General features: G+C 33.7%; 3 protein-coding genes across 3 annotated transcripts in view; 1 reads left to right on the plus strand and 2 right to left on the minus strand.

The window, feature by feature from the left end:
* The window catches only part of LOC114326984 (KICSTOR complex protein ITFG2-like), a 41,336-nt gene extending 38,184 nt beyond the window's left edge, over positions 1-3,152 (minus strand). Inside the window, exon 1 of the mRNA XM_050662875.1 lies at positions 3,044-3,152. The gene's annotated coding sequence lies outside the window, so the exon portion shown is untranslated. The remainder of the gene's footprint in view (positions 1-3,043) is intronic.
* A 119-nt stretch (positions 3,153-3,271) lies between these two features.
* LOC114326995 (uncharacterized) lies at positions 3,272-7,635 on the plus strand. The gene is made up of 2 exons (XM_028275491.2): positions 3,272-3,711; positions 5,658-7,635. The coding sequence occupies exons 1-2, from the start codon at positions 3,301-3,303 to the stop codon at positions 6,204-6,206; spliced, it is 960 nt and encodes a 319-aa protein (XP_028131292.2). The 5' UTR covers positions 3,272-3,300; the 3' UTR covers positions 6,207-7,635.
* A 3,225-nt stretch (positions 7,636-10,860) lies between these two features.
* Positions 10,861-16,034, minus strand: part of LOC114326585 (uncharacterized) — a 32,634-nt gene continuing 27,460 nt past the window's right edge. The window contains exons 5-6 of the mRNA XM_050662877.1: positions 14,051-14,295; positions 10,861-12,365 (exon numbers count right to left, since the gene is read on the minus strand). Of these exons, the coding sequence (XP_050518834.1) occupies positions 12,018-12,365; positions 14,051-14,295 (593 nt within the window). The 3' untranslated portion in view covers positions 10,861-12,017. The remainder of the gene's footprint in view (positions 12,366-14,050; positions 14,296-16,034) is intronic.

A 16,034-nucleotide genomic window follows, 5' to 3' on the forward strand; every position in this document is an offset into this window, starting at 1 on the left:
TATAGATTTTGGTAGGTAGGGGTTTTCTAATGCGTTCGATATTATGGTGCTAATTACATTGTTGTCAGATCTTTTGTTTTTGTGCAAATCTAATGAACTTTCTTATTTCAAATGGAATACCTTATATATTTTTTACGTTTTGAAGTCCTTAAGAAATGCTGATTATTTTTCATGTTATATTCCCTATACCTAAATGCCATAATTTCGGAATTATTGCTACATTTACTTTAAAATTTTTTTTTTAAATTTAAACAAATTATAAAAATCAATTTTCTCGGCTCAGGTGGATATTATTTTAGGTTATTTGGATCATTGGGAACAAAAAATGTCTTTTGTAATTTTTCTCTAAAGTTAATCGTTTTCGAGTAATCAACAATCTAAAACTGAAAAAAATCGAATAATGACGATTTTTAAGGTTCTAAAACACAAGTAAAAAATATAATTTTTGAAATTATAAAGTACCTTAATTCAAGCCCAACTCTTCTTCTCATAGCTTACCATAAGATTTTTTGTCTCTTTTTATTCTAAAACATTAATTTTTAATTTTTAATGAAGTGCATCTGAGAGGACGGGCGATCGGGCTGCATTAACATTTAAAATTACAATGTTTTAAAATGACACAATCTTAAATTACTTATCGGTATCTGATAAAATAAGGCTTGAGGTTGAATTTGGGTACTTCGCGGTTTCAAAAATAAAATAATTGTTTATTTGTGTTCTTGAACCTTAAAAATTGTCATTATTCGATTTTTTCAGTTTTAAATTGTTTGTAACTCGTAAACGATTAATTTTAGAGAAAAATTATAAAAGATCTTTTTTGTTTCCCATGATCCAAACAACCTAAAATAGTGTTTACCCGGGTCAATAAAATTGATTTTTATAACTTGTTTAAATTTTTTTTAAATAAATGTAGCAATTACGGTAACTCCGAAATTATGGTATTTAGGTATAGGGAATATAATATGAAAAAATATCAGTATTTCTTAGGGACTTCAAAACACAAAAATATACAGGGTGTTCCATTTGAAATAAGAAAGTTCATTAGATTTACAGAAAAACGAAAAATATGACAACAATGTAATTAGTACTATCATGGGCGTCCGCAGGATCAAAACTAGGGGAGGGCAGATTTGAGAAATAAAAAAATTGGTTAGATAAGCAATAATAAATATAGACGTAAATTGAGAGTCTTCAGAGAGGGTGAGGGTGAAGGGATTTCCTACGAAAAGTTTTGAAAATAACGTTTTTGAAGCCAAAATTGAATCAATGATTTCATACAAAAATGAAGCAAACTAAATATATATTAAATATTTAAAAAAAATTTAATGATTTTTACAAAAACGTGATGCAAATTTAACAAGTTTATTTCCTCCTGGATAAGCCTTCGATGTGTGAAGCAAGATAAATTGCCTGTTCCTAAACACTATTATTTAAACAACAATTTACGCGGATCAATTGTAAATTCTTGTAAAACTTTCTCTACAAACTCTTTCTTTTTTGGTAATATTTGTTTTCGATGAATTCTCATTAGAGCTAACCCATTAAGGCGATCTTCGACCATTGTACTCCGCAACCATGTTTTTATTCTTTGAACACTGTTGAACGACTTCTCAACTGTACACGTAGTGCAAGGCAATGTTACGAGAATTTCCAGCATTTTTTTTGTTAACGGATAAAAAGTAGTGGACGCTCGAACCAGTTCAAAAATTTCAAGGGTTTTGAAGATGTCTAACTCATTATTAAGGCGTTTTTTATTCCAATGTTCTACCCATACTTCTAGCTCTGCATCTATTCCATTTATTTTATAGTGGTTTAAGGATTGTCTCAGTTGTTCTAATTTATGGCCATTTAAATCAATTTTTGAAAAATGCTTGGAATGCAGAAGACTCAGAGCGAAGGCTGACGTATTTTCTTCGGAAACCGTGTCTCTAGAGACAATACGAAAGAATCATGGATCGCCTTCGGTATTTACTAGGCGTATCAGCTGTTCCGCTACCTTTAAAACATTAGTTTGCGCAGATTGTACGCGGTTGACTATAGGCTCTAGGTATTCGGAATATTTTGCAATCACAATGACAGCGACGATAAATCCTAACTTGCATGCCACATAATGCAACTGATAAGATGTTTTTCTAGTGACCAAATTTCCTTCAACGGATAGGGTTTGCAAGGCCTGTACAATTTCAATGAATTTTTTTCGAAAAACCCTAATTGCCTTGTATTTCTCGAACCACCGTGTTTCGCAGAGGCTAGGGATATTTGCTATCATATTCCTTCTTAATACTGATTCACGGAAGAAATTGGTTGTATCTTTAATAGTTGCAATAGTATTTTGCACTTCATTTAAACTATTCAAATCGTTCACAACTAAATTTAATCTGTGTGACGGACAGTGGAAAAAAAATTCGAATAGAAAGAAAATACGAATTCAGGGGTGGTTGCTGTTGCTTGCAGATTTAAAAAATATTAGGTAAATAAAATAATAGCAGATTTCAAATTTGCATTAAAGTTTTGTTAAGTTTATGCGGTTTTTTCATCCCAGCTAGAATGTAGATACAGAGTGGTTGCATTGAAAATCAAGATTAAGTTACACCTTTGTATTTTTCTATATTGCTTATTCACCAATTTTACACTCGCCTCGTCCTCTTCTAGGGGGGGGGGGCAGCTGCCCCCTCTGCCCCTCCCTGTGGACGCCCATGAGTACTATAATATCGGCCGCATTAGAAAACCCATACCTACCAAAATCTATAAAAATCGTTTAAGCCGTTTTTGAGATAATTGAGTGTTTCCATACATATAAAACTCACTACTGTATATTTATATTGTATTTAGGTTTCATAATGTCAAACAAAGGAACAACTGAAAAAGACATAGAAAATAGACTAGAACAAACAAGAGACTATTTACACGAAAACTGAGTGACGCGATTTTAAAAAATAAAACAGAAAAAATAGTATTTGAACATTTGTATAAGTAGTGTAAAATGCATTCATCATCAATGTGCTGAATGAATATTTTTAATAAAGTAGTTATATCGTCTTACCTTTTACACATTAAAACACACTACATTTTTCCTACTGTATTAATCTAGAATTATTATAAAATCACCCTTTCATCAACTTTCATGTTTGAATTTTGGATTCGAAAACATTTTAAGAACCGACATACGACACAAGTTTACTGACATACAAAAAACTACTTCTCAAACCTTATATCCAGATACTTTACGGCTCAAATTCCCCTGAACTCCTTCTCACTGATTGGTCGATATTTGATTCCCTTCAGAATGCAGTGTTAAAAATGGCTACCATCGCGAAAGAAGATATTAGCCACATTTTGTCTAATATCAACAGAAAGTTCGAAGTTCAGTCCGTGAAATGGGGGGAAGATTCAAAAATTTTTGACGCAAAAATTCGAACCCAAATACCAAGGGATAATGACGATTTTAACGCATTATGCGACGAATGGGTAGATTTGTTTTCCCAAGTTACCAATACCATTTGGGCAAAAAAGACTTCAAATACAGGACCGAAAATAAGATTCAGGAAGCTGTATCAGTGTTGGACTGGTGAAGGAACAGTCATCAAAAAAGAGTTATTGTTTGACAGAACCAGATGTAAAGGGAGTTTGGATTTGAAAGTTTTATCAGATAATACTCTGTCTAAAAGAAAAAGTAAACATGTCAGAAATGGGATGAATCTTGTTGTCAAGGTAAGAAAATTTATCTTATTTGATAGGACTGACTATAACTTGTTCTTGTTTCTTGTAGATTTGTTTGGTTCTTGTAGATTTGATAGGACTATAACTTATTCTTGTTTCTTGTAGACCTGTACTTCTTATAGACTTGTGGTACTTGTAGACTTGTTTGGTTCTTGTAGACTTGTTCTGTTTGATAGGATTATAACTTGTTCTTGTTTCTTGTAGACCTGTGGTTCTTGTAGACTTTTGGTTCTTGTAGACTTGTTTGGTTCTTGTAGACTTGTTCTATTTGACACGACTATAAGTTATTCTTGTTTCTTGTAGACCTGTGGTTCTTGTAGACTTGTGGTTCTTATAGACTTGTAGTTCTTGTAGACCTGTTTGGTTCTTGTAAATTTATTCTGTTTGATAGGACTATAACTTGCTCTTGTTTCTTGTAGACTTGTGGCTCTTGTAGACTTGTTTGGTTGTTGTAGACTTGTTCTGTTTGATAGGATTATAACCATAGGCAGCTTTATTTAATTATTCTCTCCAATTCTTTCTGTTTTCCCAGTCCTTTTTCTGTAGATTTCTTCTTTCCATGGCTTCGTCCACTTCATCTAAAAGATCTTCAGGGTCTGCATCTTTTCCTTCTTCCTATGGAGCTCCACTCCTGTGATTCTGTTTATCCAACGTTTTGTTCTGTTCTTCTGACCTATCTGTATCAGGTTAATCTCTTGTGTTTTATGTATTCTATTATATCTGAGTTCATTCCATTAATCTCCTTGTTACTCTGCAGCTTCTCCTTATGAATTTCATATCTGTTGCTCTTATTTTTTTTTTGGTTTTCTTATTTATTATCCAATTTTCACACCCATAAGTGAGGATACTTCTGGACATCGTCATCGTGGATGTGAAGAGAGCTAACCCACATTTGCTTTAAAATTATCTAACTGCAGTATCGCAATCAGAAAGAAAGATTTTATATTGTAGTGAAGGGATCTAAGTGAACATGTTACATATTTTGATTGCGATGCTGGAGTTACATCATTTTTAAGCAAATGTGGGTTAGCTCTCTTCACATCCACGACAACGACATGTTGTTATATATTCTTTTTTTGTTTTTATACTGATGTTCTTATGACACAGTACCGGATTCAATTTTTGTAAGCAGTCTCTTGTTTGTTCTAGTCTATTTTTGATATATTCTTCAGTTGTTCCTTTGTTTGATATTTTCAAACTAAAAACTTGTGCTTGTCTGTCCCTTTGATTTGTTTACCTTCATTCATTTCCTGCTGTTTTATTTCTGTATTCTTTGTTGTTAGGTATTCAGTTTTCCCATCATAAAGCTAAGGTCCTCTTCGTCTTATGCAATCACTATTTGGTCATCAGCAAAACTTAGTATATATTATAGGCATTCATTTCTTACTGGTATGTCGATTCCTTTGCACTTTCTCTTCCATGGTTTCAGGTTTTTTCCAGGCATATTTTGAACAGGGTAGGGATGTGCAGCAGCCCTGCAGCAGTCCCTTTGTTGTCTTAAATGGACTGCATATTCTATTGCCTGTTTTGATAGTTCATCTTACATTACATCTATATTTAGCTTATTTTTATACACATTTCTTCCGTTAGGAACATCAGTATTCCTTGTAAAGTATTTCGTCTATTCAACTAAACTTTTTACTTGTCATAATATAATTTTTCTTTTTCCTGTAGTGTTTTCTTTCTATCCTAAGCTATAATCCTGGTTTGTAAAATCAAATTTAATCTAATAGCATCAGCTGGATAGGAACAGGCTGGGAATTGGAGAGAACTTATGAACATTACATACATTACTTGTACTCTTGCAAACTAGTATTTTTTTCTGGATACTGTCCAATGTTCCTGCTTTTGGAAAAGTTGTTTATGATGTGTTTTTTTGCCTAGCAGTTTATACCACTATATTATTGTTATCTATTAACAATTTTTTTGAATTTTAGATAACTTTCCATCATCTGCACCCTGTAGACACATCCAAACCACAAGCCTTCTTCGTACACAACTGTTCTCCACAAGAAAATGTTCCTATAAGTCCAGTGCAGCCTAACGCAAGGCTTCAAGAGCTAGTAGCTTCCATGGTGAACAATGGCCCAGAGATTTCCCGAAAAGCTGCTGAGAAGGCTGAGAAGATAATAGCCAAGCTCAACGAAAATAACCAATCATCAAGCAACCCATCGAACCAGCTGGTAGTGAATTATGAAGGAAATATTCAACAGCAGAAGAACGTATGTCTAGAAGTTGTGGAAAGCATGACTTTGGACCAGGTAGAAGCGAACAAACTTGAGTCTACGCTAACGAACCAACATTTTACTCAATACGTTATAAATACTTCTCCACACATCGATATTACAGACCATGTCTTGATGTATCAACCTTTTGTATTAGATGTCCCACAGATCATTTCTTTGACTAGTCCTACTCTGCCTACACAGTTTTTGCAAATACAGCCTAAACCTGATGTAAAAAATCAGGGAGGGCATGTTTTATAATTTAGATCTTAAAAACAGTGCAATAAGGGTTTTGTAGGGGGTGTATTAGACAAGCAGAAAGAGGGGACTCACAGATCTCATTATTATCAAAAGTAGATCATTTGACATCAAAATCTTGATAGGGTAAGTAAGGTTAGGTCTTCTTATTACTATATTATCAATATTTTTCTTTTCTAGCTCAATTTTTGTAATTCATTTGTAGCAGATTATTTGTTTCAAGTATTCTACCCTTACTGTAGATTTTCTCCTTGTATTAGGTCTTCTCTCTTTTCTTGTCTGAGTTTAAGCCAATTTAAATCAAATTTTTAATATGAATAGGCAATTTTCTTTTTAATAGAGCGTTAAGGTATGCTTTATACTGAGAAAAGGTTGATGAAAATACAATCAGTGACTGATTTTCGATTCTGCTAAGCTATACAAGAAATAAGAGAGTGATAAGAAGATAGAAAGAGGGAAAAAATATTGTTATAAGTGTTATATACCTATCTGCAAGACATTGGAAGTTGGAAAGACCTTGAATATCTTCTACCATGGCATGAGAAGCCTGTGAAGATACAGCTCTTAGTTCTAGACATGTAGAGGGACGTAATCTGTGTTATATTTTAGATCACAAAAGAGTGCAATTAAGGCTGTTGTGTGATGAGTACTAGACAGGAAGAAAGAGTAGACTCCCAGGATATCTCGTGGTTGAATCTTATGATCAACAATATACATATTTTGCATCAGAATCTTGATAGATCAGGCTATCTTCTAATTATTCTTCTATTTTTTGTTTTTTCTCGAGTTAGCTCAGTTTTTTCCTATTTTTTTTTGGTACTTTTGCTGGATATATTTTACACATACCCATTTTTATGAGTCTTAAGTGCAATACGTTGGTAACGGAATACTGGTTATTTGTCATTCCTTCCTTGTCGTACCTAGGTTGTTTCTCTTTACTTCAATAGTTACAATGACTATTTGATTTTTGATTGTGTCAAGCTATACAAGAAATAAGAGAGTAATCAGGAGAGAGAAAGAGAGAAAAGATTGAGTAATCTGTAAGACATCAAAAGATGAAAAGACCTAGAAGATCTTCTATCATAGTTGTAAGAGGATGATGAAGGCACAGGTCTTAGTTCAATCCAGATAAAAATGAAGTGTTAAAAGATATAGAAGAAAAACTTTTGTGTACAGTCGTACAGTAGACACAGGAATACAGCGAAGATGCAGGATATATTTCTAGATAAACAAACACGAAAATGTTTAGAACTAACCAAGTTTTAAAGGTAGGTCTTGCATAGTGGATGGTATAGTATTTTCAGAACAACTTGGAAGTATTATGATGTAGCTTTTTTATTTGATAAACAGATTCAGTTTATTTTGAATAGAACTTTTATATTTATTGTGGTGTTTATATATATATATAGTTTTATAATAAAATTTAGTTGAATGTATTGTGTTTAATTTTAGTTTTTCAGGATATGATGTTTTGTCACTCTCTTGAACTCCAATCCTTAGCGAAGCGTTGGTTCTTCGCTGGGAAAGTGGGGAACGGGAGCCACAGATTTATTTTGGATTTTGTACTCCTGCATCTGAAATAACTAGCTCAAAACGTGAACCTCACTTCAAGGTGAGTTTGCTGAGCTATTGAGATGAATGGAAGATTTCTTAATCTGAAAATATTTCGAGTATTTATAGTTACACACACCGGCAAAATTAGCCGAACACCTTAAAAATGGGACATGTTTGATGTCACGAATTTGCTAAATCAGTGGTCCGATTTGAGTGATTCTTTTAGTATATTATAGTCTTATTATTTAAGAATATCGTTGTACTAATATTGTTTCTAGACAGCTAAATATCATTTTATACCGGGTGTAACAATAATACTGTGTTTTTTTCTTAAAGTTTGGAACACCCTGTGGACTTTTCTAGCATATATAAAATACTGAAATTAAAACTCAATTATAGCCTTAGGCTTTCTTAACATTTTCCTTTTTGATTCATTTGCTTATGTTGGAAAATAAAAAGTTATGGGCTATAACAACTAGCCATGTTTTTCATCGATAAATCCTCATAGTAGGGGAGGAAAGTATGCTAAATTTGCAGTTACTCGAGCGTTATGGTGACCTATTGGATTGTAAATAGTATGTGCTAAAACCAGAAAAAGGTTAAGTTAAGTTTTCGATATATTGGCGGACTTTTCATTTTTTAATTTTTTTTCCATTTAAAACAATCGTTTTTTTTAAGATTATAGCGCCATTTATCCATAATTTAAAAAAATGTTGCGAATAAAAGTTGCTTATTTTTACGTCAAGAATCCAAATCTTCAATAAAAATTGGGGGCTTCTATTTAACATTTTAAAGTAACCCCCCACCCCACCTCGTGGGGGGACGTGTTTGGTGCCATTCGATAGATTTTTGAAAAATATTGAATACGTGTATTTCGCAGTTTTATGACCTGATGTTCATTTCGGGAAATATCGTATTAAAAATTTTTAATTTACCTCCCAAGCGAATAGATTTTTTAGATTTCTAAGAATAGATTTTTTTCTCTATCCCCCTTAATGAATTCCCCGGTGTTAAGAACCAATATATGGTATAGGTACATTTACAGGGTACAAGGTTTCTCCCCATGTAACTGAAAAAATCCCGGATTGGGCTCCCCTACCATCATTATCTGCTTAGTTTAATAAACAAGCCTAAAGTAATTCAATAGATGTATTAAATAAATAAATTAATAAGCGATGTCACAATGACGACCTCCCGTGGATTTCAGCTGAACTAGCTGAACATCAGATCGAAAAACTGCAAAATACACGTATTCAATATTTTTGAAAAATCTATCGAATGGCACCAAACACATCCCCCACGGAGGTGGGGTGGGGAATTTAATTTAAAATCTTATATAGGAGCCCCCCCATTTTTATTGCAGATTTGGATTCTTTACGTAAATAAGCAACTTTTATTGGACACATTTTTTTGGAATTATGGATGGATCACGCTATAATCGGAAAAAAACGATTGTTTCAAATGGAAAATAAATTCAAAAATGAAAAGTCCCCCAATATATGGAAAACTTAACTTAACCTTTTTCTGGTTTTAGTACATACTATTCACAATCCAATAGGTCCCCATAACGCTCGAGTAACTGCAAATTTAGCATAATTTCCTCCCCTACTATGAGGATTTATCGATGAAAAACATGGCTAGTTGTTAGAGCCCATAACTTTTTTATTTTCCAATATAAGCACATGAATCAAAAAATAGAATGTTAAGAAAGCCTGACGCTATAATTGAGTTTTAATTTCAATATTTTATATATGCTAGAATAGTCCACAAGGTGTTCCAAACTTTAAGAAAAAAACACAGTATTATTGTTACACCCGGTATAAAATGATACTTAGCTGTCTAGCGACATTATTATTACAACGATATTCTTAAATAATAAGGCTATAACATGCTAAAAGAATCACTCAAATCGGACCACTGGTTTATGAAATACGAGACATCAAACATGTCCCATTTTTAAGGTGTTCGGCTAATTTTGCCGGTGTGTGTATTACTAACCAACACCTCCTGGATTTGCCATCTTCCATGTATTGGTCTCTTAAGGGACATGATAAAAACATCCTCTGCAAAGAAGAAAATCAAGAAAATTTCCGATGATGTGTACCTCTCCAGATAACAATATAAACTTGTTTCAAATTTGCAACAAATTTGATACATCAAACATGAAAGCTTGCTGCAAGTTTGCCATGGCAACTTTGCAAATTTGCAGCAAGTTTAAATCAAACTTTCTAGTTACAGTGTGACAAACTTGCATGCAGTTTGTTTTTTCGAACTTTATATAACAAATGCTGAAGGTTTGTTTTGTTTTGCTGCATGAAGTTTGTTTTTCAAACTTGATATAATAAACTTGGTTTGTTTTGACAATATCAAGTATGCTGGAGAGACATCTTTATCTTGAGTTCAGAGTATTTTTATTTTGTATCTCCAGAAGTATATTAAATAAAACAAAAAATTTTCTACTAACTGCTGACATGCTTTCTGACATTTATAGTTTTTTTGGCTCCTTTCTCCATTTCTCATAATTTAGCACTATAGTTTGTTTGATTTCTGACTAGTTGTTTCAGTCCTATGTGACTTTGTGCCCATCTTGCATTGTAGTTGTCTGCTAGTTCACTGTTTCCTCTTTTATCCAGCGTAATTATCAATTTTTTTCCTACTGGAGCTTCTCTTATCTCTGCTGCTTTTATTCTCTCAAAGCCATTACATATTCGTCCACGTACTTCTCGCATATTCTCCTTCACTCATTCCTCACCATAAGCAAGCAACCATCTTCGCTCCATTCTTTGTTTCCTCCTTTTCTTATCATTTTCTTTATCTTCTAATAATTCTCCTTGGACAATCTAATCCCTTTTCTCTACTGTTTCCATGATGAGTATCTTGTGAATGTTTTCTTTGTAGTTTTCCATTTTCATCTGTAGTGACTTTGACATATTATTATGTAGGGCCACTACCGCAGTCTCAATTTCAATCTTGGTTTTCACGTTCTCCTTTGTCATGTTGAGGAGTGCCTTCGATTTCTTTAAGATCTCTTCCTTGTAGAAGAATCCATAAAAATAATATCACCCTGGTATAAATGCATGGAAAAGGTAAATAATAAACAAGATTTCCATTAGGACTAAATCTATATTGTATAAAAAAATCTTATCAATAACTTTTAATATTTTATAACTATAAATAAACAAATTTTTGATTTGTATGAAAATGAGGCGCATTGTGAGTATAATGTTGCATCAATTCAGTGAAGCTGATGGAGATTTGCTCTAGTATAGGTAAATACAAGTATGATAAGAGGAGCAGTCGCTGAGAAAACTATTTGAAATAAGCACAAGAAGGAATGAAAGACCTTCCTTCCTGTCTAAAAATTTGCTCTTTGTTAATACTATATTTTACAACCTATATTTGGGCTTCATCAGGTAATGGGAGATCTATGACAGACTCAAAAGGCAGGATTCCTGAACACTCTTAGTGTCATCTACCTTGGATGACCAGAAAAGTTGTCAAGTAGAAAATTTCTATCTCTTAAGTTTGTCTTGATATACGTACGAGGCTTGTTCCATCTTTTGCACAGAAAAACTGTATTGGCAAATATCTACAAATAATTACCGCTACAATAAAGGCACATATATCCTATTGTTTCAGCAACCGATGTATATCCAGCTTAAAAAATTCTTGTAGCTGTTGCTCGAAGAATTCTTTTACACCATTTTGTACTTCTTCGTCCGACTGAAAACAATTACCTTTTAGCGCCTTTTTCAGTGAGCCAAAGATGTAAAAATCACAAGGCGATAAATCGGGATAATAGGATGGACACCTACTACTCAACATCCACTAGGTATACTTTGACAACCTTTGAAACTAAGCGTTGTCATACAGAAGAAAGACACCACGTGAGACCGTCCCTGGTTTTCGTTATATTGCTTGATGGAGCTTCTTCAAAGTTTCGTTATAGAGGTTTGGGTTGAGTGATTACAATTATTTCCAAGGCTAACCTGAATAATGATGATTTTCAATTGAACAAGCGTAGGTATAAAAGTATTGTCTGACTAAGTCCAAATAAAGGCCAAAACATATCGTAATGTACACGGAGAACAACCTTTTAGAAAAAAAAAAACTAATATTCATACTTTTTGGCCCATGAAAGGCCAAATATATGAAAAATCAACTGTTACAGGTTAAAGTTTAGTTAGATTTTGTAGTATATGGTAAAAGAACGATACACCTTGTTGACTTAACCAAATGGTCAGCTGCATTAAAAAGTATCTAATAACTCCTGGATGGCGAAGCTGTGGAATGAATCGTCACGAAATGAGGCATCGGAGTAGAAGACACCACATAAGGCACGGCTGTACTTGTCACCAACTTAATATTATCGATGACTTGTCCGTGCTGGTCTGTCAGCACGAACGACGAAGGTGTCGAGAGAGGAAGGACGATTCCTTGGTCTCCGTTGTTGATGATCTCTGGTAGGATAGGATTCTGGCGGTAGTGGCTGATGTCTTTCGCGTGGTAAGTGTGCGGAGTACTGGCTACGATCGGGACGTAGCTACCTGGGTTGTGGTAATCCCTGGCGTTGGTGGTGAAGATTTGAACGTTTAGTGGAAGTGGAAGCTGGAAAAGAGAAAATAGGTGATAAATGCCTATTTAAATTTAAGTTAATTTGTTTTTATAAGGCACTTAAGAGAAACAAGAACACTTTATTGCCTCTGTTCCTATAAATCCTTGAATGGGGTTACTAATTTTTACTGGCGGAAAACATAAATAACATTCGCTATATGACGACGATACAGTCATTATAGTTGGAATTGAGGAAGACTTGCAGACGCCACTAAACACAATTTGTGATACTGGGGATCAGTTTGGTTTAGCAATAAATATAAAGAAAACAAAAACCATTGTTATCACTATGAGGAATAACGTCATAACAAGGATCTGGATAAAAAAATGAAGATGTTGAACAAGTGGATAAAATTAAATGCTTAGGAGTCTAGATTACGGAAGATGTTAATCCGACCGAAATCAGAAATTCTATCAAGAATAGAGCAATCAAGAACAGCCTTTTTGAAGATGAAGAAATTTCTGAGTAACCAAAGACTCAATCTGCAAGTCCGGTATCGGATGATAAAATGTTATATCCACTCTATTTTTCTTTATGGTGATCAAGCTTGGACTGTCAATGTTGACTTAATGAGACAGCTGGAAGCTTTTGAGATGTGGATTTTTAGGAGAATTTTGAAAATATCATGGATCGATCATATTACGAACGAAATAGTGTTGCATAGAATGGGAAGAGACAGGGAACTTTTGACCACCATTAAAATGAGAAAAACGGCATATTTGGAACATATACTTAGAAATGATAAGTACGAGTTGATACAGCTTATTATGAAGGGTAAAATCGAAGGAAAAAAGGGGTCCTGATAAACGACAAATATCCTGACTGAAAAACATTCGCGACTGGACAGGGTTAAACACACACACGCTTTTAAAAAAAGCAGAAGATAGAGACGAATTTGCAATGGTTATAGCCAACCTTCATTAGTGGTGTCAGCCCTAGAAGAAGAAGAAGTTGGATACTTAAGAACCGCAAACGAAAATATCCAAATATTAAGTGTTCAACCAGTGAATTCTTCCTATCATGACATATGGATGTCAAACATGGATCATAACCAAAGCCAATATGAATAAAATAAACACAACAGAAAAGTAATGGAAATAGGAATGTTATACGACTGTTAGATAAAAGAGAAACGACTGGGTAAGAACAAAAACAAAAGTCGAGGACACAGATACCAACAAAAATTTCCAAACTTAGATGGAGCTTCGCAAGCCACACTGCTAGACAAAAAGACCAACGTTGGAACGCCACAATAGGTACAACATTGGAGACCTTACGAAGGTAAACGACCAAGAGGACGACCACAGATGAGATGGTGGAAATATGTTGCTCAAGATAGAGACCGATGGAAGGAGTTGGGAGAGGTATACGTCCAAACATGGACGATAGAAGGCTAAGAAGAAGAAAGGAAACATTTGAAGGAGTTAGGAAAAATTAGAGTAAGTCTGAAAAAACTGGAGGGAGCCAGAAAAAATGGAGAAAACCAAAAAAAATTGGAGGGAGATACGGCAAAACAAGCGAAAGTCAGAAAAAATTGAGTGGAGATACTGTAGATGACAATGGGTTGGATCCTTCATCGCATGGCGACGGTAAAGTCGCTAGTATAATACAATTAAACACTCCATGCAAATGTACAGATTCTACAGATTACTACCAAATTTACATAAAATTAACCAACCTGGGCATTAGCAGCAATTCCGTTGGAATATCCAGGACTCGGCGTCACTAGAATGTTTCCGTAGTCTCCTTCGTACCGATCGTAGCTGTCTGGTACCGGAACTGCAGTTGGTACGATTGAACTAAATTTGGTCAATTCATGATGATGGTTAATGGCTCGTACATCGTTGTAGTAGTGTTTTCTTGTTGCTTTAACAGGCGCGCGTTCTCGAATCGGTATGCGCTGAATTTGGTGGTATACGGGAGCTGAAACAGAGTTTAGCAAATGACAGAATAAGTATTTACTATCATTACTAAAAGAAGCAGCAATCAACAAACAAGATCTGAAAATAATTAAAAACCTTTGACCGCACATCTCAGAGTTGAAGGTGAACACACCGAATATGTGAAAATCATGCGTGGAGTGAGGCAAGGCTGAATTTTGCCTCATCTAATATTCAATCTCTACTTTGAAAGAATATTTTTCGAAGCTTTGCACGAAACTGGAAAAAGTATTCTACTAAATGTACAGGGCCCCCGTAAGGGTTACTGGCGCCTGTGTACAAAAAAGGATTTTGGCGCCCCTTCAGGCATTTTGGATTATGTTTTTTATTTATTTTTTGAAGGTAGGTAAGTGCTTGAAGTAAACCAAAATACTGAACTTTAGAAGTCATATTTATTATAAATATGACTATAATACTCAAGGTAAAATATTATAAAACCTTCGAATTTTAAAGTACTGCTTGGATTGACATGACATTTTGCATACACACAGCTAACATGTCAGAGAAAAAGTGTACTGTCCCGATGTGTACTTTTGCCCTGAATGTGAGTTTCACCCCTTCTCGGGGTGAACAAACATAAAAATTCTGGAATTTAATAAAATGACCAATTATTTTAAAAAACTTTTAAACTATAAAGTTTTTTTAATAAGTCAATACGTTTTATTATTTTTATTTTTATTTTAAGTTACTTGCGAGTTAATGAAATATGAATGAACACTTTTTTAGACGGATTTTCGCAAATATCTCAAAAAGTAGGTATTATAAGAAAAAAAAATATAGCTTATAAAAAAGTGAAAAAATGGTATAAGTACCTATATTTGAAATCTGCAGACCCAGTATAGAAGCAGAGTTGCAGCTAATGAAAAGGAGGTTCTTATTAGTCAAATTAAAAATCGAATATTTTAACGTGAAATAACCAAAAATTCAAGCACTTATCAGGAAAAACTCATTATAAATTTTAGTGTTGAAGAGAAGCTATATTTTTTTTAAGTTTTTTATCAACATCAAAAGTAAGTCAGTTACTCTCAAAATAATGTTGGTCCCTTTTTTTAGTAAAATAAAATCGTGAAAAGCACCTCCTAATTTAGGGGGCGATTAGCATCCCAAATGAAATTAATTGTTACCGCTTCACCACAAGTTCCTTTACTTATGTATTGTTTATATGATTTAAAGTTTCATCGGTTCAAAGTGCTTATCTTTGAAAAGGCTGTAGTTAAAAGGGCCTGAACGAGTAACTAATTAGGAGTGTATACAAATTTTGAACAGCCATATCTTAAGCAATTTTTGTCCTATAGGAAAACAAAAAATTCAAAATATTCAGAAAATCAAACCCTACAATACGTTTTCTTACCGCTTTAGATTTTTGCAAGATTAAAAAAAAATACTTTAAAGCCAAATATTTTCAAAAATAAGCACTTTAGACCGATGAATTTACAGATCATAATTTAAACAATTCATTGTATATAAAGTAAATGATAAAACGGTAACGATTACTTTCATCTGGAATACTAATTAGGGGGTGATTTTTACAATTTTTCTTTTACCAAAAAAATTTTGCTTGTTGTTTGTACTTGTTGCTAGAAACTTTTAAAAAAATCAAAAATAAAGCTCTTTTTAAAAACTTTAAAGAAGTTGTAATGAGTTTTCCCAGAAAAGTGCTTAATTTTTTGGTTATTTTACGTTTAAATATTTAATTGGAATTTGGCGGATAAGAACCTACTG

The sequence above is a fragment of the Diabrotica virgifera genome, chromosome 9, assembly GCF_917563875.1.
Source record: "Diabrotica virgifera virgifera chromosome 9, PGI_DIABVI_V3a".
Taxonomy (NCBI): Eukaryota; Metazoa; Arthropoda; class Insecta; order Coleoptera; family Chrysomelidae; genus Diabrotica; species Diabrotica virgifera.

Excerpts from the sequence above, each read along its gene's own strand:
- LOC114326995 (XM_028275491.2), top strand. The coding sequence starts at position 3,301 with ATGGCTACCATCGCGAAAGAAGATATTAGCCACATTTTGTCTAATATC. Across the intron at positions 3,712-5,657 it reads GGATGAATCTTGTTGTCAAG|ATAACTTTCCATCATCTGCA; the intron begins GTAAGAAAATTT and ends TTTGAATTTTAG.